The 22,500-nt window shown below is 43.2% G+C and overlaps 1 protein-coding gene across 1 annotated transcript in view; it reads right to left on the bottom strand.

The window, feature by feature from the left end:
* LOC308280839 (uncharacterized protein) overlaps nucleotides 1–22,500 on the bottom strand; it is a gene marked incomplete at both ends in the record, with an annotated part of 85,934 nt that overhangs the window by 4,533 nt on the left and 58,901 nt on the right. The window contains one exon of the mRNA XM_080755158.1: nucleotides 582–716. Within this exon, the coding sequence (XP_080611284.1) occupies nucleotides 582–716 (135 nt within the window). The remainder of the gene's footprint in view (nucleotides 1–581; nucleotides 717–22,500) is intronic.

The raw sequence follows: 22,500 nt of genomic DNA on the forward strand, positions 1-22,500 counted from the left end.
AGAGCATATCTGTGGTGATAATATGGCCAGACCTGTTTGTGTATTATAACGAAACAACTAGAAAAGATGCACTTTGAAATTGCAGTGTGCGTGCGCTAACCTTTGGGTCTCTGGATGCAGGTGTGTGTGTGTGTGTGTGTGTGTGTGTGTGTGTGTGTGTGTGTGTGTGTGTGTGTGTGTGTGTGTGTGTGTGTGTGTGTGTGTGTGTGTGCGCTAACCTTTGGGCCGCTGGATGCAGGTGTGTGTGTGTGTTGCACTAACCTTTGGGCCGCTCGATGCAGGTGTGTGTGTGTGCGTGCACTAACCTTTGGGCCGCTCGATGCAGGTGTGTGTGTGTGCGTGCACTAACCTTTGGGCCTCTGGATGCAGGTGTGTGTGTGTGTGTGTGTGTGTGTGTGTGTGTGTGTGTGTGCGTGCGCCAACCTTTGGGCCGCTGGATGCAGGTGTGTGTGTGTGTGTGTGTGCGTGCGCCAACCTTTGGGCCGCTGGATGCAGGTGTGTGTGTGTGTGTGTGTGTGCGTGTGCCAACCTTTGGGCCGCTGGATGCAGGTGTGTGTGTGTGTGTGTGTGTGTGCGCCAACCTTTGGGCCGCTGGATGCAGGTGTGTTGGTTGTCGCTCAGGAAGAACCCGTCGCGGCAGCGACACTCATAACTGCCCATCATGTTGACACAGATCTGCTGGCAGCCGCCGTTCCCCTCAGAGCACTCGTCCACATCTGCAGGGACACATTTTAGACTTTTTATTCACACATACAAGTTGTGCTTGAAATTATCCAACCAGGGACGTGCTGGGCCCCTGATTCAGCCCGGGAAAAAGAGTTGTAGAGGCCCTCATTGCAGCGCTATATAGAGAGATCTCTCTCTATAGCGCTGCTGCTACTCAAAGATTTGCCATTACAGATCATGACAAGTGACAAGCCAGTGGGCCAATTACATGAGTTATATTTCGTCGTGGTCGGGTGGAAACCTTGTATGTCCAAAACCGTTTGTTTTGTATTTATCATTAAAAAAAATAATTAAACTAGTGAAAACAGCCGATCTACAAGCACGCCTCGCACCGCGAGGTGTTGTGTGCTTGTAGATCTGCTGTTTTCACTACTTTTGTGCGACGGCCTTGTATGATGAAGCAGGGCTTTGCTTTGCGAAAAAATTTACAAATCTGAAACTTGGAGATACGAGGTTTCTGCCCGACAGTGACGATTTACGTTGTTGGCCGCCCAGCCCCCAAAATGGAACGAAGGCTGACATTTTATTTTAATGTTTTCCTAATGGCCGGCCTGGACCGGCCAGGAATGAACCGGCCGTTCGGGAGTTGTCCTGCTTTTACCAATGGCCAGCACGTCCCTGTATCCAACCCCCTCTGACAAATGTGTTCATTAGTGTAACCACTGTTCCTTTAACGTAGAACGTGTCAACTATGCTCAAAACTCTACTTTCTGGAACATTCAGTGTCTTTGCACTTGTTTTATATCCTTTTCATTTTTTTTACAAAGCAATAATCTCTTCTCTGAACTTTTCTGACAATTCCTTAAACTTAGCCATGTTTCTGACTGCTCTAATCACAGTCAACACTTCAAATCTCTATCAGGCCAGATTGCACATCTGATGTAACGATTTAACCTCTTGATTAGTCGATTGCATTTGATTACAGATGTTTTCAGGTGTAATTAAGAGTTGGATAATTGAAAGTGAAAGTGGCGTTGAAAGTGGCATTTAGCATTGAATTTGGAAAAAAAACACAACAAATGTTACTTTTGAGCTATTTACATTATTCTTGTATGATTTATTTATTTAGTTCAGTTGTCAGTTTGTGAATTTTACCAATAAACCAATAGATTTGCAGGGGGGGGGGGTGAATAATTTTGAGCACAACCGTATATTAACAGGTACAGTTAAAGAAGAGGTGCTGTGATTTTTCTCCGCTAAAACATAATGATCAGTTATTATGATTTGCCATACCCTATAAAACATAATGATCAGTTATTATGATTTGCCATACCCTAGCTTTTGCTGAACTGACGCCACTGACCCTCCCTCAGCAGTGCTTTTATAGTGAAGGACACAGGAAACAGCAAGCAAGCACCATAAATAAATAAACAAACAAAGCATTCAAGCTGAAATGAGCACAGAAAATCTAGCGCAGCGTAGTTCATTGGGACACGGAAGTTAGAGTCTAGATATAACCCGAACCCCCCCTCTTCATTCGCTAACAGCTAATTAATTCATACGCCCACGTTCACTCTCATTCGCTACAAGCTACTTCACACACGCCCTCTTTGCTCAGTGTAGTCCTTATAAGCAGCCTCTGCTCACTGCTCATTCTTCATGTTCAGCTGTCGAAGCAGGTTGTGTGATGTGTGTTAGAAAAATAGTCTGGTTTACTCAGCTGCATGTAGCATTTGGTTGGAAATCAGGTGCGGCAAAAGAGCCTAAACTAAATGGTTCTGGAGGTCAATGGTTTATGTCTTGCTTGAGTCGTCAAGTTAACCTGATATCCTCGATATTTACGGTTGTTCGGTGAAGTTGCAGCATATCATTTATTGGATTCTGACGGTCTCCAGGAATTAGCCTGCACCATCTTTTGTAGTGGGGAAGCTTTCATTCTGCCCTGCAGGAGTTCAGTCTCTTCGGCGTACGATAAGTATGGTAATGAAGGTCTTACTTTGTGGCATATAAATGTAGGCACCAGTAAATTCTCCATGCGGTGGAAAGTTTGATAATGGAGGCTCTCGTAACCAGAAGCCTCTCATAACCAGTCTGTACTGCTTCTATCATTCACACATCCACACCTGTTCTCAGGCTGGCAGTGTTGCCACGTCTGCTCGTTATAAGCAACTTGGTTTATTTCTGTTAAGTTTCTAGAAGTGGGTTGCTTCTGTTGGGCTCGTTCTGAAGTGCAGTTGTCTATATGGCTTGCCTTCATCGTTCCTTTAGAAATGGCAAACGTATTAGAGCGGTGAAGGGGTGAATCTTGGGCTTGTTTTCATAGACCAGGTCCCTTGTTTCACTCACAGACTCTGGCAACCGGAGAGTTTCATCTTGGTGTGGTGCAGTGTTGATCTCACCTCAGCACTCTTTCTAGCTGCTTTGGAGTCGATTAGTATAGGATTGAGTCGAGATTGAGGATTTATATTTAGTTAAATGTGCAACGGGAAATGTGGTTAAGAGCTGCTTAAGGGCTTCCGGGTCGAGGCTGGTATCGTGACTCCCTCATTTAAATTGTTTGGTGGTGAGCTAATGCTAGCATCCTGGCTGTTTGTTCATGCTAAGCTAAAGCTAGCTCTCATCCATTCCTGTGCTTGACAGGTGATAGCTTCATTGCTTGGTTAGCATAAACTGTATGCAGCTCTAAGCAGTCTAGCATTGTATAATTATTGGCGTTCTCAGTTCAGCTCATGCTTCAGCTGCTTCATGTCTAATAATAATTACAGCTAATGCTACAGCCACTCGAACTGCTGTTAACATGCATGCTAATCATTACAGCTAAGACTACTTTACCCAGGCTGTTGCTATTATGGCAGCCAAACCATAAAGCTTGATGCTTCCTCTGCGGTTACTACCAGTAAGGCTCCCTAATCGGGAGTTAAGCGACCGTAGGTCACTTATCTCCACAAATAGGGCAAAAATGTGTTTTGCCAAAATCTTCCTGATCCATGTTGATGACATGAGTGTAGACATACTGTGTAGTGATTTTAGGGCAAAATCTGTAGGAGCAGTGTCCAAAAATGTGTTTTTAAAAATCGGCCTGGAGGTGGCGCTATATGGGACAGATTCATGTTGATGGGATGAGTGTAGACATACTGTGTACCGATTTGCGTGATTTTAGGGCGAAAATTGTAGGAGCAGTGTCCAAAAATGTGTTTTGCAAGAATCGGCCTCATGGTGGCGCTAGAAGAGGGCCATGTGAGAAATGAGGGGTGGGGTCTCCGCGCCGGCAAGGCGGACGAATAGGTACCGGCCCCGGCTGTCCCGGTCGCTCCTAGCCGGAGTTACGGCATTTTATGTGAGCTGCAGTGTAGGGGGTCCTCCACTGGGGGCGCCACCACTTTTGCATCCGTTCTGGAGCACCAGGAGTCGGCGGTCCCCGGGAATTCCCCGTGAGCAGCCCCGTTGGGGTGGTCATTTGGTCATGTTTGCGCATTTGGTCATTTTTTACATCTGGGGGTCCCCCAGGGACCTGGGGGTCCCTGGAGCTCCGGGGGTCCTTGGAGGTTGTAGTTTGGCAGCCAAGGAACGTGTGTGCAAATTTGGCATGGATCGGGGCAACGGTTGCGGAGATATAAGCAGGGAAAAAGTGTGACGTGTGAGGTGTGACAGACAGACTGACAGACAGACGGAGGGACGGACGGAGTTACACTTTGTGGTGGTTTTGATAGTAAAGTGCGACCTACGGTCGCAATGAGGTCAGTCATGAGTCTGCTAGCACAGCAGATCGCATTGATACTACAGCTTCAGCTGCTACTGGCGATACCATGAGGTCAGTCATTGTCCATTGAGTATTTTGCCATTTTGCCTGAGTATCGAGTATTTTCGAGTACTGAGTATTTTCGAGTACTGAGTATTTTCGAGTACTGAGTATTTCGACTACTTTCGAGTACTGAGTATTTTCGAGTGCTGAGCATTTTGCTATTTCGAGCACTTTTGCTATTTCGAGCATTTTCGATTCAAGCTTTTTGCTATTTCCAGCATTTTCGATTCGAGCATTTTGCTATTCGAGCAGTTTGGATTCAAGCTTTTTGCTATTTCGAGCATTTTGCTATTTCGAGCATTTTCGATTTAAGCATTTTGCTATTTCGAGCATTTTGCTATTTCGAGCATTTTCGATTTAAGCATTTTGCTATTTCGAGCATTGCGTTGCTACATTCTGCTTTTGCTTAGCATGGCAAATAATTATTTCTGTGCTGGCCTATCGTGGTCTTTATTTATATTTCTGCATTGTAAATGTATTAATTCTGCGCTGGCCTGTCGTGGCCTTTATTCATATTTCTGAATTGCAAATGTATTAATTTCTGTATTTCTGAATTGCAAATGTATTAATTTCTGTACTGGCCTATCGTGGCCTTTATATTTCTGCACTGCAAATATATTAATTCTGCTGGCCTATCGTGGCCTATTTCTGCACTGCAAATATATTAATTCTGCTGGCCTATCGTGGCCTGTTTCTGCAATACAATGTATTAATTCTGCTCTGGCCTATCATGGCCTATTTCTGCAATGTATTATTCTGGTCCGGCCTATCATGGCCTTTCTCTATTTCGGCACTGCACATTTATTCATTGCTTGATCTCATACTGCTCTGTTTTCTGTCTTATGAGCGATTGCCATCATGGAGATGTATGCTGTCGGGACGACCTCGGGTTCATCAAGGAGGCTGGAAGGTCCAGGAGTGCGTCGGTGCTGCGGGTTTCATCTTTTGCAGTCATGGTCATTGCCGAGCAGTAATCAAGCTCACCTTGGTATTTGGATCTTCTCCCGAAGCCATGAAAGGCAGGTCATTCGTTTATCAAACTATATCTTTCTCAAATGAATCCTGTTCAAGTCTGTTGTATGCTACGGTGGCTGGTATTGCTCAAAATGCTACCTCGTAACCATTCACTCAATTCATTTCAAAAGAGCTTTATTGGCACGAGAAAACATACGTTTACATTGCCAAAGCAAGTGTCATATTTAAAATAAAAACTGTTGGAATGGGGAACATATACAGCTGGAGGGGGTACAGCATTGTATAAACAGAGCTATGTCGCATTGACACTTTACATATGTTCAGGGTATAAAGCTTCGAACAAAGCATTATTTCATCTCAAAATGCTTTAAAGTAGCAGCCCTGTTCCATATACTATGTGCAGTAGGTCTATAGATGTCAAGCCATGGCTCGTAGTCCTTAGGGCGGTTGTGTTTCTAGCTTCGTCACAACAGTTCACAATCTTGCTGCTGTGTTCGCACATTCAAATGTTTCAAACTCGCTTCACTATGCATTTAAAGTCAGACTCATTGAATTTATAAACTCAAACCGTCGTCACACTGTCATGCAGCATTCATTCTCAATGAAGACGCTCGTGTAAATGCACTATCATACTTAGTCTCTCATATTAACATACACGCTCTGACTTTTTACTTGTCTCTCAGCTCATGTTTCAATTAATATTAAGCTGGAGCAATCATTCTAGCAGATATGATTATTTGTCATAAGATCTGATACCGCTGTTTTCTGTCATTCCTCTATGTCCCGCTACCTGCAATGATGTCTAAATCCTGGAGGTTGATCTCATCTTCACGGATACCGGGAAGGCCATGTCAAGGGCTGGGTTCGCTGCCAGGCCGTGTTCGGCGTGCCGGAGATGTGGATTTGCCCCAAGCGGAACTCGGCAGCATCCCTGGTTCATCATCCATTAAATCCACAGGACATTGGCATCTGCTGCTACGATTCTTCATTTTACTGCGGCTGAGATTCTTCAGCTAAAAATGAGTGTTAACTCGTAATCAAGTAGCAAATAATTCAGGAGGTTCATTATTTATCCCAGTCCCTCCCTGCTAGGCAGTCAGCATCAAGGGTTGGATCGGGGGGAGAGTCCCTGCGTCATATTGGGGCATGTCCAGGGGGTGTACTTGTCATCAAGCACTGAAGCGTTGGTCAGACGTTGGCGGTCTGAAGCTTTCAAGCGATATATCGGCTTAAGGCACGAGATCTTGCATCTCAGAAAGCACGAGCATTAACTAATGGTAATCTATCATTCAGATGGCATGATATTCTTTGTTAATTGGTCATCTTATACTCCTGCCGTAGTGTGGGTTGGGGGTTCGGGTTCGGTGGTTATGCGAAGGCCATTACGTATTTTTACAATTTATTCATAACAGATATGTTCTCGCCGGAGATCAAGGGTTGCCATGTCTCGCCGGAGATCAAGGTTTGCTATTACGCACTTATTACAGTAGTTTCTTAGATAGCATATTTTCTTCATGTCAGATATGACTCGCCGGAGCATGGTCTGCCCTAATAATTCATCTGGCTGTATCAGGATCAGTGCCTGAAACAGGGTCCACATGAATGGGGCATCATCTTGAGCGCTCGGATGACGACATGTAGAATATTTTGTTCATATCAAATCTGTTTTCCACGAGAACATGGTTTGCCGATCTATTCATGTGATGTCTCGGGTCGGTACAGAGTTATCACATGAGTAGTAGGGCTGGGTCATCGGACCTTGCATATGAAGAAAATTAGACATGCTTGTCTATTACTAGTCTTACTCGTTAGATTTCCATTAATCCTCATCTACGTTCGCATCATTGTGGGATAACGGTTTAGATGAGGAGGGCATACGGCTCCTCGTTAATGGAAATGGGACTCTGCACTCATGGCGTTATTTCGTCGGAAATAACCATATATAGCATTTAACCACATTTCATTCACTTATTTATCTTATCTCATTCTTAAAGGTGTGGCTCTGCATGGATTATTCTCACAGCATGTGAGTGAGTGTTGGGGGTCTGAGATAGCAGATTCTGTGTCATGTTACGTTTACACAGATAAATCTGTATATCATCAGAGCAGAGCCCATCTGCCAAACTCAATGCAATATCATTGCATAAATGTTACGTTATACGTTATTTCTAATAAATGTCAAATGGTCAACTCTAAGCTGAAGTGTTTGAATGAACTATCCTGTTTCTGCTGGAACATGAATCAAACTGTCTACAAGTACATTCAACGTTACGGTGAGTGACAGTTTGAGGTGGAAAAGGTCTTCACAAGCTCAGGTTTGATCTCATGTCTTCACAAGCTCATGTTTGATCTTATGTCTTCACAAGCTCAGGTTTGATCTTATGTCTTCACAAGCTCATGTTTGATCTTATGTCTTCACAAGCTCAGGTTTGATCTTATGTCTTCACAAGCTCATGTTTGATCTCATGTCTTCACAAGCTCAGGTTTGCCCAAGAGGTTTGGTGTAGGGAGAAAAACAGAAGCAACTCAGGTCTGATGTAACCTCGCCTACCAGGATTTCTGGGGGAAAGCCTGGTGTTCGTTCACAACAGGCCGTTTGGTTTCCGCCTAAAGCGCGGAAACCACTAGACGAAGCGGCGTCGCTTTGATTTGGTTCCCTCCGTTTGTTTCCCCAATCCCTATTAAAATGCTTGAGTAGCCTAGTGTAGTCTTGCCAGTCGCTAACAGTTGGACTAAAAGATGCATATACCAAACGATTTTTCAAAAGCAAAACTAGTCCGCATCAAGGAGTTTATTAGGTAGGCCCTAAAAGTATGTCCTTGAGCGCAGGGGAATTATTTTGGGTTAAAACTGAATCCGGTTTGATAGTTCCGGCAAATTGTAGTCCTTTGAGTTCTACAACATGACGTGTTGTGGTTTCCTCTCCCGACCGGATCAAACCTTGAAAAGTGAAGTGATCCCAGACTAGGTCTGATGTAACCTGGCCCACCAGGCTTTCTGAGAAAAAGCCTGGTGTTCGTTCACAACAGGCCGTTTGGTTTCCGCCTAAAGCGCGGAAACCACTGGAAGAAGCGGCGTCGCTTTGATTTGGTTCCCTCCGTTTGTTTCCCCAATCCCTATTAAAATGCTCCAGTAGCCTAGTGTAGTCTTGCCAGTCGCTAAGCTAACAGTTGGACTAAAAGATGCATATACCAAACTAATTTTTCAAAAGCAAAACTACTCCGCATCAAGGAGTTTATTAGGTAGGCCCTAAAAGTATGTCCTTGAGCGCAGGGGAATATTTTGGGTCAAAACTGAATCCGGTTTGATCTTTCCGGCAAATTGTAGTCCTTTGAGTACTACAACATGACGTGTTGTGGTTTCCGCTCCAGACCGGTTACAACCCTGAAAAGTGAAGTGATCCCAGACTAGGTCTGATGTAGAGAAAGAGACGGGTGAGATTGGAACCGCTCAGGATAACAGACAGACAGGGTTAAGCTAATATCACTGGGATTGGTATTTAAGATAGCCAACACTTAACACCGAGGACAGGGTTAGGTTTGGTTGTCAAAAAGATGACTTGTAGAAATAGAGGGTATGCGCATGACATCATCATCATACCTGAAGTTATGCAGGAACGCCTACTGAGTGGCAAAAATGACTTTCTGGCCTTGACAGCCCAAACATCCAAACATCCAAACAGAAAAGTCCTATCTGACTGCATTAAACAATGTTGAACAACGTTAAACTCACTAAACCACTCGATTTGCCACTCGATATGCCATTCACTTTATGCATATGCGCATACCCTCAATAGAACAGTGAAGTCATGCGCATACCCTCTATAGAACAGTGAAGTCATACCCTCTATAGAACAGTGAAGTCATACCCTCTATAGAACAGTGAAGTCATACCCTCTATAGAGCAGTGAAGTCATGACGTGACTCGCTCATCCCGTGGTTCCACTGAAGTAATTCTCTATGGAGAATAACATTGAGTCACCTTAAATCCTCTCATATAAGCATTGTGGTCCAAAAATAAACAAACAGCCTTTGCAATATTGTCGGCGAGGAGGCTCTGTATGGTTTATGATAGTCAGTCACTCATAAGTGATAAAGCCTGTTTCTAGCGAAAATGTAACTAATTCGGCGACAGTAACATTAGCGTTTTTTCACCATCAGTTGATTCTTCATATCCATATGAGTCAAACCGCTGAGATAATTTGTTTATAACTGGAACACAGTTCTTATATGACGCGATATGAAAAAGGTCTATGGGAATTCAGAATGGGGTTAGAAAACCGCGAACCAGGTAGGATGGTAGGTAGGATGTGTAAATTACCTCACACCTCACTACTCTATAGCGACACGCTCCTGCCTAGTGGTCATAGTGGGTGGTGACCCAGCTGAAGTTATCCACACCAACAGTTTATGATTCATTACATCTGCCTTTTGACAAACAGGCTGTCAGCTTTCAGGAAGAAACCAAAAATACAAAGAGAAGATATTAAAACCCCACCAGGTGGCCTATTAGAGTAATGTTAACTCCATAGACACATACAAAACATATTATAACCACACCTAGGTGTCTATTAGAGTAATGTTAACTCCATAGACACATACAAAACATATTATAACCACACCTAGGTGTCTATTAGAGTAATGTTAACTCCATAGACACATCCAAAACATATTATAACCACACCTGGGGGTCTATTAGAGTAACGTTAACTCCATAGACACATACAACACATATTATAACCACACCTGGTGGTCTATTAGAGTAACGTTAACTCCATAGACACATACAAAACATATTATAACCACACCTGGGGGTCTATTAGAGTAATGTTAACTCCATAGACACATACAAAACATATTATAACCACACCTGGTGGTCTGTTAGAGTAATGTTAACTCCATAGACACATACAAAACATATTATAACCACACCAGGTGGCCTATTAGAGTAATGTTAACTCCATAGACACATACAAAACAGAACAAGTACTAAACTATGGCACCGCCTCTTTAAACTGGGCTCAGCACCGTTAGTGTTGTTGTTTTAACGAGGGTCAAAGTGACACTCGATGACACGTCGGTGTTGACAGAGTGTGACGGCAGTGTGACGGACAGAGTGACAGAGTGTGACGGACGGGGACGGACTAAGAGGGTCGCAGGGGTCATCTGACAACAACACACTTATCACCGCAACTCAGCTCTGTCTGTCAGCTGACTTTACTTTGGACCTGTGTGTGTGTGTGTGTGTGTGTGTGTGTGTGTGTGTGTGTGTGTGTGTGTGTGTGTGTGTGTGTGTGTGTGTGTGTGTGTGTGTGTGTGTGTGTGTGTGTGTGTGTGTGCGTGCGTTTGAAAGAATATTTGTGTAGATCAGTGGCTCTAAAACAGTGGTGTTAAAAGTATTAAATTCTGCAATATAGAAATATTCCGTTACGAGTAAAAGTCCAGAATTCAAAATGTACTTGATTAAAAGTACGAAAGTATTGGCATCAAAATGTACCTAAAGTACCAAAAGTGAAAGTATAAAATGTTTGAAAATAGCAGATCTACAAGTAGCGGGGCTGTTAAGGAGAACAATACTTCAGTTCTGGAAAGAAGCACCACAATTTTACAGAGTGTACCTCTTGGGTCATTCTTTAGAAAAATCACATTAGACACTTAATTTTCAAAATGTCCGCCAGTTTTAAAGATGGCTGCCTTTTCGGATATGTTTTACAGTACGCCAGCCAGTTAATATCGAATTTTCATAATATTAGAGTTGTTTTGTAGGTTTTAAAACATCCTGAGTTCATTTATTACACTTTTAAAGCAGCCAGAATAACCTTTCTGACTTTTGGTTGGGGTCTTTCCTCACCTGGGACCCCCCAGACAGACCCCTGAGCCTATTTCAGTAATCGCTCTGCTCCTGCACCAGAACAATGTTAAATTAGATCTGAAATATGCTCTGAAATAAAAAATGACTAGTAGCAAATAACAGAGGTCTTCCACGGGGGGTCCGGGACCCCTGGGGGGGTCCTCAGAGCTATTACAGGGGGCCTGCCAAATCTCGATGAGATCTTTTTTTTTTCTTTTTTTTTTTACATTTGAAACTTTGAATGTTTTTATGTATCCTGGTTTTATGTATTGTACTTTGATGGTTTATTAGTATTCTCAGTATTATTTATAACGTTTTTTGTGTTAAAACAGTTATGGTTGACAGCTGTTACTGCAGGGATTGCAATAATGAAGGTATTGCAACTTTTCACTTTGGGTGCAGAACAACATTTCCATTTATTGCACTGCACTCACACTGACAACACACACACACACACACACACACACACACACACACACACACACACACACACACACACACACACACACACACACACACACACACACACACACACACATTTTAACCATTTATTTATGTCCACACAAAGGAGATGCATACACGGACACAAATAGTATAGGTGCAGTAGAGTAACATTTACAAAATCATGGCATTATGTCTTCATGATACAATAGCAAGGCACTTGGTACTCTACGGGTATAAGTAACAGCGTCTCCGCCATATGTGGCGGCTGCCGATTATAGCGGAGACGGAACAATACTTTGCCAGCCTTTTTGCCTCTTTTTTAGGCACTCCAAGTTGTTGAAACCCTCTAACAACCAGCCTGTGGGTATGTCCTAGGCTGCCAAATATGAAAACAAATAGTCTGCACCTGTACCCCAGCTCTGAGATCGTATTTAGGAGAGGTTGGTATTTAATGACCTTGGTCATGAAAGCTTCCTCTAGGCTAGGGTCAAAGGTGCAGGCCATCTCCAATACAGACACTTCCCTGGACTCTTCATCAACCACAACAACATCTGGTGTATTAGCTGTCAAAGATGCAAACATTTCCAAGTTATCACAGAGATGAAACATGGATGGAATGACACGGGAATGTTTGTACACACACACACACACACACACACACACACACACACACACACACACACACACACACACACACACACACACACACACACACACACACACACACACACACACACACACACACACACACACACACACCTCTTTGTTATTGTCACCCCAAAACCCTCACCTTATCCTCTTATAGAGCCCATGGTTAATTACGCCCAAAGAGATTCACTACACTACAGTAATTTCAGACATGCAGGATATATTCGTCTTCATCATCATCATCATCTTCAATGTCCAACCTAATAGTGTTGACACAGTCTCCACCATAGCATAGAGTGAAAGGCAGGTTATTTGAGCAGCTGCACCGTCCCTTACAACCTGCTTTGCAGACACATTTGATGGGCTCAAGTACTGCCTTTGGAGCAGGGAGAGCAAGAAAACTGAAACCTGGAATATACCCTCCACTCTCTGAATTCCATCTATTTTCTTCGATTGGTGGAAGCACAGGGAAATTTGTCAGGTATGATTTATCCTGCATTGTGACGGAGTTGGCACGGAGGTAATGTGGTAGCAGTGCAGCACGAGTTGGAGGTAGCATCTCACCCTCCAAGTTATTTGACAGAAATAGTTCCCATCTGAGTAATCCCAGGGTTGTTGGACCTTTTGAACTGTAAACATGGCATGCAAAATGTTCGGACTGCAATGTTGATGGAAGCTCACAATTTATAAGCTCAGGAGGAATGGCCAATGACCTTGCCAAGGTCCTTGAAGCGGTTAGTGGCTTGGTCATCATCATCATCATCATCATCATCATCATCATCATCAAGTAGGCATTGACCCATGTCTTTTTGGTGATTCCAACAAATGTTCTTCCCCAGTCAACACCTGAAAAACGCAAAGGAACCCTTGACATTTGTAACATCAACTTGAACTCACTCGAATATATCAATTTCCTTTTTTTGTACCGGAGGCAAGGACTTGATAAGGAATCGGGGTATCAGCCTCTTCATGTGTTTGCACTTCCTCAAAATCATGTCCCTTGATGAAGGTATCGTATTATGATGCCTACTTCGTCATACCTGACAAATTGCCCTGAGCTTCCATCAATTGAAAAAATAGATGGAATTCAGAGAGTGGAGGGTATGTTCCAGTCAGGTTTCTTGCCATCCCTGCTGCAAAGGCAAAGCTCATCAAATGTGTTTGCAAAGCAGGTTACAAGGGACGGTGCAGCTGCTCAAACAATAACCTGCCTTGCACTCTCCTCCCTGCAAATGATATAGTGGAAACTGTCAACATTATTAGGGAGGACATGTATAGTAGTGAATTTCTTTGGGTACAATTGACCGTGAGCTCTTTAAGAGGATAGGGTGCGGGTTTTGGGGTGACGATAACAAAGAGGTGTGTGTGTTGTGTTGTCAGTGTTAGTGCAATGCAATAAATGGACATGTTAGACTGTGCGCCCAAAGTGAGAAGTTGCAATACCTTAATTCTTGCAATACCTGTGAACCTGTCTGTCTAACACACACATGTTATAAATAATACTGAGAATACTAATAAAAACAGTTTCAAATGTAAAAATATATATACATATAAAAAAAAAGGAACTTCCCCATCAAGATTCGGCAGGCCTCCTGTAGTAACTCTGAGGACCCCCTAGGGGTCCGGGACCCCTGTGGAAGACCCCTGGGTATTTGCTACTACTCATTTTTGCTTTCAGAGCCCAGTTACAACAACTTTAATGCTTCAGTTATGATCTAATTTAACATTGCTCTGGAGCAGGAGCAAAGCGACTACTCAGATAAGCTCAGGGGTCTGTTTGGGGGGTCCCAGGTGAGGAAAGACCCCAACCAAAAGTCAGAAAAGTTATTCTGGCTGCTTTAAAAGAGTAATAAATGAACTCACGATGTTTTAAAACCTACAAAACAACTCTAATATTATGAAAATCGGACATTAACTGGCTGGCGTACTGTTCAGAGGCAGCCATCTTGGAAACATGGCAGCCATTTTGATTTTTCAGTGTCTAACGTGTTTTATCATAGGAACAACCCCTAAGGAGTACTTGTGAAAAGTTTTAGGTTTCTTTCCACTTGTGAAGTATTTTAGTGCAAAAATGCATTTACCTGCCCCGCTAAAGCTCACGACGCATCGCGATGTGACACGTTGTGAGCTTGTAGATCGGCTATTTTCAAATAACCACGGTATAGAATAGGGCTACAGTGGTTTATGTATGTCGCAGCCTGAAGTGGGGGGCCGGGGGTCCCAGTAAGATGAGGAACAAACACTTCAGCCATTTTCAAACTGATCTTCATATAATTGAATTGTTTATAACTAGTAAGACACCTCAGGGTGACTTGCGACCTCAGGGTGACAAGGCCATCTGGCCAGTGATGTATATGGGACCAGTTATTCATATACGTAGACCCCTTCATGATAGTTATGTTATGTCAAAACATGCCCATATATGGTGGACATTACCAAATATGGGCATTCCCATATATGTCCTTAATATTTATAACATAATATCCTTAATAATGTCCTTAATATTGACAATATAGGAATCTCCATACATGGGCATAACACGTACGTAAGTAATGCCAAGCATGGCCTTGGTGAGTTAGGGCCTTGATTTGATGCCTGTGGATCTCCATATATGGGCATAAGGGGGTACCCTAACATTCTCATTTTCGGCCTGGGATTTATGACATCAGAAATCTCCATGTATGGGCATAAAAGGTTTTTTCTTTTTCTGGGAATGACCATATATGGACTTTTATACCCTTAGAAATCTCGTAGCTTGTCTGACTGTCAGTACAGGAAGTGATGTCACGTGACATCCTTTTTATGCCCATATATGAGTCATTCTGTACCACATCACTGTGACACACTGACATCACGTGACATCACTTCCTGTACTGACAGTCAGAAATACTGACAGTCAGATAAGCTATGAGATTTCTCAGGGTATAATGTGACCTTCGGTCGCAATTAAACACCATTCCTGTCCAGACTATCTCTGTGTCTCAGAGGAGGGCCGTGGACAGTTCAGAAACCTGTCTACTCACTCTGTGTCTCAGAGGAGGGATGTGGACAGTTCAGAAACCTGTCTACTCACTCTGTGTCTCAGAGGAGGGCCGTGGACAGTTCAGAAACCTGTCTACTCACTCTGTGTCTCAGAGGAGGGCCGTGGACAGTTCAGAAACCTGTCTACTCACTCTGTGTCTCAGAGGAGGACTGTGGACAGTTCAGAAACCTGTCTACTCACTCTGTGTCTCAGAGGAGGGCCGTGGACAGTTCAGAAACCTGTCTACTCACTCTGTGTCTCAAGAGGAGGGCTGTGGACAGTTCAGAAACCTGTCTACTCACTCTGTGTCTCAGAGGAGGACTGTGGACAGTTCAGAAACCTGTCTACTCACTCTGTGTGTGGACAGAGGTTCCAAGCTAATAGAAATGACAGCCTTTTTCTCTTCCCTTTCAAAAGTAACCCTGAAACAACACATAATGAGTTTGGGGGTTTCATTATGAAACAACACATAATTAGTTTGGGGGTTTCATTTTGAAATGAAAATGTTGGAGAAGCAGTCGATACTGTAAATACTAAATATCAGTATCACTAAGTATCATTTGTACGCGCTGTAAATATAAATGTCTGTAGTTGTTGGCAGTTGTTCTTTTATTTGTATTTTTATATTTCTTTAATTTAACTCTGCGAGGGTTTTGAGAATTCCCCCAGAAAGGAAACCTGATCTCCAGCTCTCCTCGGTCTCCTCCGCCTGGACAAACAGACAGTAAATTAGTTCCGCATGACGATTTCATTAAGAAAAGACGGCTTGTGTACACAGCACGTTATTGATGCGCAGAACACTGGGAATGGATATATAGCAGGGGTCCTCAATAGGCGGACCGCGGTCCATGTCCGGACCCAGGCGCACCTCCGTCCGGACCGCGGCACATTTCTGAGAAATCTCCGCACAGTTGTATCTGACGATCGGACTGACTGTGTGTGATTTGTGTTTGTGTGTGTGTGCGTGGGTGTGTATGTGCTCATTCGCTCAAACACATACACAGGCTCACAAGACACACCCCTACGCCAATTTGCAAGCCCACAAAGCGTAGCGGGTGCAACGTGCTGTGGGCTTGTAGATCAAAGGTTTTCCTTCCCTCCGAAGCAGCGCTCTCCATGCTGCTCCCCCCTCCCCTCCCCTCTCCACACACTCATGCCGCTCGCTGCCTGAAAAAGTTGCTAAAACCTCTTGGAAACCATTGCTCCCACTGGATTAATAACTTAGAGATCTTCTACCTTTGGCTGTTCAATTGGAGAGGACAACAGCAACACATTAATATCCACGATGTAAGGCTCCAACTGCTTGCATTAGACGAGAAATGGTCGCGAAACTCGCGATGCGTGATCATGCGTCTTTAACAATGTGATGTGTCGTCGCATATTATTGCCAGCTATCCTAGGCTGTGTTAGGTTAATAACTATGACTCGTTGACCCTGATTTGACTGGCCATTTGACATAGGCAACCAGCACAGTCTGGCTTGTGCAGTACGTGTGTCAACTGAATGTCAAGTAATCCTCTCCCCCTCACGCTACGTTTCACTTTATTTTCCATTCTGAACGACAAGCCTAATATTGCATTCATGCTCTTTAGTTTCCAATAATTAAACTATAAGCCAGTGTTTTATTGCTACACAATAAATGTAAATAATGTAGCCTACTCTACATGCATAAATAATTATCCATTCATCCATCCATCCATCTTCAACCGCTTATCCAGCATCGGGTAGCAGGGGTAACAGTTCCAACTGAGATTTCCAAAGTTCCAAATAATAATAATAATAATTAAAATAAACAATTCTAATGATTATAAAATAAACATACATACATACAGTACATACTGTATAAATGTATCCGCCTTATTTCGCCTTCGCCTTTTTTTCGGACCCGGACCTGTTTCAAAAACATATTTCTGGACCTTCAAGATTTGTATTTGAGGACCCCTGATATATAGGGTTGCACTGTGTGTGCGTGCGTGCGTGCGTGCGTGCGTGCGTGCGTGCGTGCGTGCGTGCGTGCGTGTGTGCGTGCGTGCGTGCGTGTCGGGGTCCAGCAGCATATGAAGTGTGACCTTCAGTGCTACGAAAGTACGTACTTTTACTCAAGTACTTATAATTACCTTTTACTTAAAGGAGTAGTTCACCCCCAAATTGACTTTTTTCTATTGATTATTGACCATGGAGACTTGAGTTTCAATGATTTTTTTTTTTTTTTGTATTTGTCGCATTCCTAAGACAATAATTTGATTACAATGAATTTACCCCCATTGATTCCGGAATCAATGGGGGTACATTTTAGGGGTGTAACGATATAGTAACTGTATCGAAATATCGTTTTTAACTTAAGTATATGGAAATGAAAACAGCTTTAATCGAATCATGTAGTTTTATTTTGTATCGTATCGAATCGGCAGTGCAAAGAATCGATTGTATCAATACTACCTACTTGTGCATTGTATTTAGCATTTTTAAGAAGAAAAAATGAAAATGAGGGGTTTAATTACTTTTCCTTTCCATATACTGTAGCTACACTGGTCTATCGATAAATGTGTGTAATCTCTGGGTTCATGTCAAGGTGCAGGTTTATCAATATACAATGTCCATGTATTTGGCAGATAATCACTGTGTTTACTTATTTATATCCATAATAATACATGTTTCCCTTAAAAACTGCACTATCCACACCTTTCACACAGATTTAATTTATTTGCTAAATAGTTACTGTATCGATTTTAAATCATTGAATCGTATCGTATCGCCATGAATGAACCAATATCGTCCATGTATCGTATCGTCAACCATGTATCGTGGTATCGAATCGCTATTAAAATGTATCGTTACACCCCTAGTAAATTTACTAAATGTTTTTTGTCTTAGGAATGTGACGAGATGAGTCTGAGTACTTCTTCCACCTCTTGTTGTCACGCAAGCAAGCAGTGGCCACTGGCCCTCTGCCACACACACACACACACACACACACACACACACACACACACACACACACACACACACACACACAGGGGCGTCACAAGGGGTAGGAAAGTGGTACTGAGTTACCAGGGCCCAAGGTGGAGGGGCCCTATACTTTAGCTATTGAAAAATAGCAGATATACAAGCTCACAGCGCGGCACCGAGTGCCGCGCTGCAAGCTTGTATATCTGCTATTTTTGAAAAGTCGTGAAAATGTGCGCAAATCTTTGAAAATATGTATTTTTTTAAGTGAACATTTATAACTCAAATTTTGCTTCTGGGGGGTCCCTGGAACTAAATATTTTGAGATGGGGGGTCCTTCACATGAAAAAGTTTGAGCATCACTGACATGGAAACATAGGTTTCTTGGCACACATTTTCACGATTTTTCAAAAATAGCAGATATACAAGCTCGCAGCGCGGCACTCGGTGCCACGCTGCGAGCTTGTATATCTGCTATTTTTCAATAGTTAACATTCATGGGGGGCCCGTAGTGAATCCTTGTACCCAGGGCCCAGAATTTGGTGTGACGCCCCTGCATTTAAGCACACACACACACACACACACACACACACACACACACACACACACACACACACACGACACACACACACACACACACACACACACACACACACACACACACACACACACACACACACACACACACACACACACACACACAAATGAAAGCATCTGCCCCCGGTTGTGCAAACGGCCGTTGTGCAACAACGTTCTTTGAAGGAGGGAGAAAACATGGTAAGATTAATGGGCGCTTCTGGTTGCTCTTTACCCAGAATGCATCTGGTTGCTCTTTACCCAGAAGTGGTGATGACTCCAGTTCTTACCGGACGCTGCCTGACGCAGCAGTCATGTGACGTCTTATTTATTAAATTAAGACCTGGGACCCATCATCACTTTAACCATTATTTTATGATTTAAAGGGATATTCCACTTAAAAAAAAAACTCTGCCTTGCATGGGTCTGCCTCCCCAGGCTCAGGGCCTCTCCCCATACACACCCATTGTAACTTCAAACTCCATACTCATATTACCCTCCTAATACGTTTTTTTTTTCTCCATATTTTCTTTATACTTTCTTTAATTTTTGTAAAATACAATTTTGTTTTGTATTTTATTTTTCTCATTTTCCCAAAGAATTATTAAAAATAAATGAAAAGGGTTATTGAGAAAACACGGCCTGCTCACGTATTAGGAGGGTAGTATGAGTCAACAGAAAAAATAATGGGTGTTTTTAATGAATCTGTCATGGTTAAAATGGAGTTTGAAGTTACAATGGGTGTGTGTGGAGAGAGGCCCTGGGCCTGGAGGGCCTGGTAACATTTACATCAAATATCTACATATTGAATCAAGCTAATTAAAAACTGTTCAGGGTGTTCATGAAAGCCTGATTAGACGATAAAGTGACCAAAAGTTTTTTTGAAAGTGGAATATCCCTTTAACTATAAAATAAATTGCAGATCTACAAGCTCACAGCTGCGAGCTCAAAGATCTGCTATTTTTGAAAAAAGCGTGAGAACTTTTTCACGTCAAGGACCCCCTAAATGATATGTATTGGGCCATGGAACCCCACCGGGCCGTAGCGGGTTGTGAGATGGTCTACAGAAGGACATGCAGTGATGATGAAAAAACCACTTACAGGCAGCAGCCGTTCGCAACTGGTAAAAAAACTAACCTAGCCCAACCCTACCCTCCCCTGCCCCTTCTTTGTATATACTGTTTGTTTAGACTTACTGTTTTCTTTTTTGTTTTTCTTTACATATCTACTGCATAGTACTGTGTTCTATTTGTCTGTCATTCAATGTTATATGAGATACTTCAATGGTTTCCAGTGGAAATAAGCTTAGTCTTTTCATGGATCTCCTTCATGTAGACCTTGTACCAGTGAACTGTACCGTCATGAAACTGTACCTTTTCCAATGCAAACTTCTAATAAAGTCTTCAATCAATCAATCAAGTCTGCCAACTGAGCGTCTCACATCGGCAGGGGCATCGATGCCAGTGCTGGCAGCGCTTTGTGCCAAGGTGCCATGCATGGATCCATGCCCGTTTACCATGTCTTTATTAGTGTGGTTGCTATCCACAACTTTCCAACATCCCATAATGCATTGCGCAGAAGTTGCACGGATCTTCCGGCGCCGCAGCCGAGTGTGATCTACAAGCTCACAACGGTTGCATCTGCGACGAGATGTGAGCTTGTATGTCTGCTGTTAACCGGAAGTGTGGTACAAGAAAGCTTCCAGTAAATTCCCACGGAAAGAGATGGATATACCAGGGAAAGTTCACTTTCAACAAGTTCAAGTTCAAAAACGTCTAAAATGAATTAGTTCATTTCTTTTTTTAACCATAATATTTTTATACTGTACTTTTGGCTATTCAAATGTATTTTTTTAGAAGTAGCTGCAAGCTAGTATTTGTCAAAATTATTGACACAGCCCATATAGAACCACACACAGCAATTATTTCATCCAACTTAACATTGAGGTGCCCACAATGTTTAGGTGCCCAGTCTTCCTGCACCCTTATTGTGAAGGCAGAAGTGTCTAAATGTCGCGCAGGTTAACATAGCTGATCTACAAGCTCACGTTGTCTTGTGGATGCGACGCGTTGTGAGCTTGCGGATCAGCTATTTTCGGCAATTAAGACGTTATATGACAAAGTATAGTCAGGCTTTACTTGCGAGACGTAACGAGGAGGAGATTCACAGAGCTTCATGTGAAGAGAAGACGTAACGAGGAGGAGGTTCACAGAGCTTCATGTGAAGAGAAGACGTAACGAGGAGGAGATTCACAGAGCTTCATGTGAAGAGAAGACGTAACGAGGAGGAGATTCACAGAGCTTCATGTGAAGAGAAGCACCCATAGCTGCATGCAGACGGCACCGCATGTGGATGGGTGCACGTGAATGAAAAAGACGAGAGGACAGGCGACTGTGGACCGCCGCACGAACGGGCCGGCGAGCGCCGTTCACGGACGTCGGAATGAACGAGTTCGACAGTAACGTTCATCAAGAGGACACAAAGAACGTTCAGTTCACGTTCGCCCAATATATGAACGTGTTCATGAACGATCGCTCAATGAACGCGTTCGGGTACAACACTGCTATAAGCCTATATAATTGTGACCGTCAGGTCGCAGTTACTATCAAATCCTCCACCGGCTGTCAGTCTGTCAGTCACACGTCACACATTTCCCCTACTCATATCTTCGCCACCGATGCCCCGATCCATGCCAAACTTTGCACAGCTGGCTGCCAAACCACAACCTCATTTCTCATATGGCCCTCTTCTAGCGCCACCATCAGGGCGATTCTGAAAACACATTTTTGGACACTGCTTCTACAGATTTTGCTCTAAAATCACGCAAAGCGGTACACAGTATCTCTACAGTCATGTCTTCAACATGGATCTGTCCCATTTCCCATATTTCCTCCTGATTGGCTACCATTGACTTCTAAAGTTTGTGTATGCAACGTGGCGGTCGCTTATCTCCTGATTTAGGGAGTCTTACTGGTATAAACCTTGCTATAGGTCTATATAATATAAACACTGCTATAGGCCTTGCTATAGGCAAACACTATTTTTTTTTTCTAGTTAGCGGGCCTAATATCCATCCATCTTCAACCGCTTGTATCCGGAAACGGGTCGCGGGCCATTTCCATGCCGTGTCTGTCTGTCCAGAACGCCGTCCTGGACAGACAGACAGACAGACAGACAGACAGACAGACAGACAGACACGGCGAGGCACAGCCAAAGAAAACAAAACAAAACAAGGGGGTTAAAAAACTCTGGTTCAGCAATAAATGTCAGAGTCACTGAACCCTCTCTCTCTCTCTCTGTCTCTCCTCTTTCTGTGTGTGTCTCTCTCTCATCTCTCTCTCTCTCTCTCTCTCTCTCTATGTCTCTCTCTCTCTCTGTCTCTATGTCTCTCTGTCTCTCTCTCTCTCTCTCTCTCTCTCTGTCTCTCTGTCTCTCTGTCTCTCTCTCTCCAAAATAAGAAGAGCTTTTTCTCTCTCTCTCTTTCAGAGTTTCTGTAACTGTGACCGCACGATGTTTACATGGCTGCGGAGCTCAGCGCGAGGCCAAATGTTATATATAAATATATATA

Source organism: Nannobrachium achirus (genome assembly GCF_963921795.1).
Source record: "Nannobrachium achirus genome assembly, contig: SCAFFOLD_251, whole genome shotgun sequence".
NCBI classification, from domain to species: Eukaryota; Metazoa; Chordata; class Actinopteri; order Myctophiformes; family Myctophidae; genus Nannobrachium; species Nannobrachium achirus.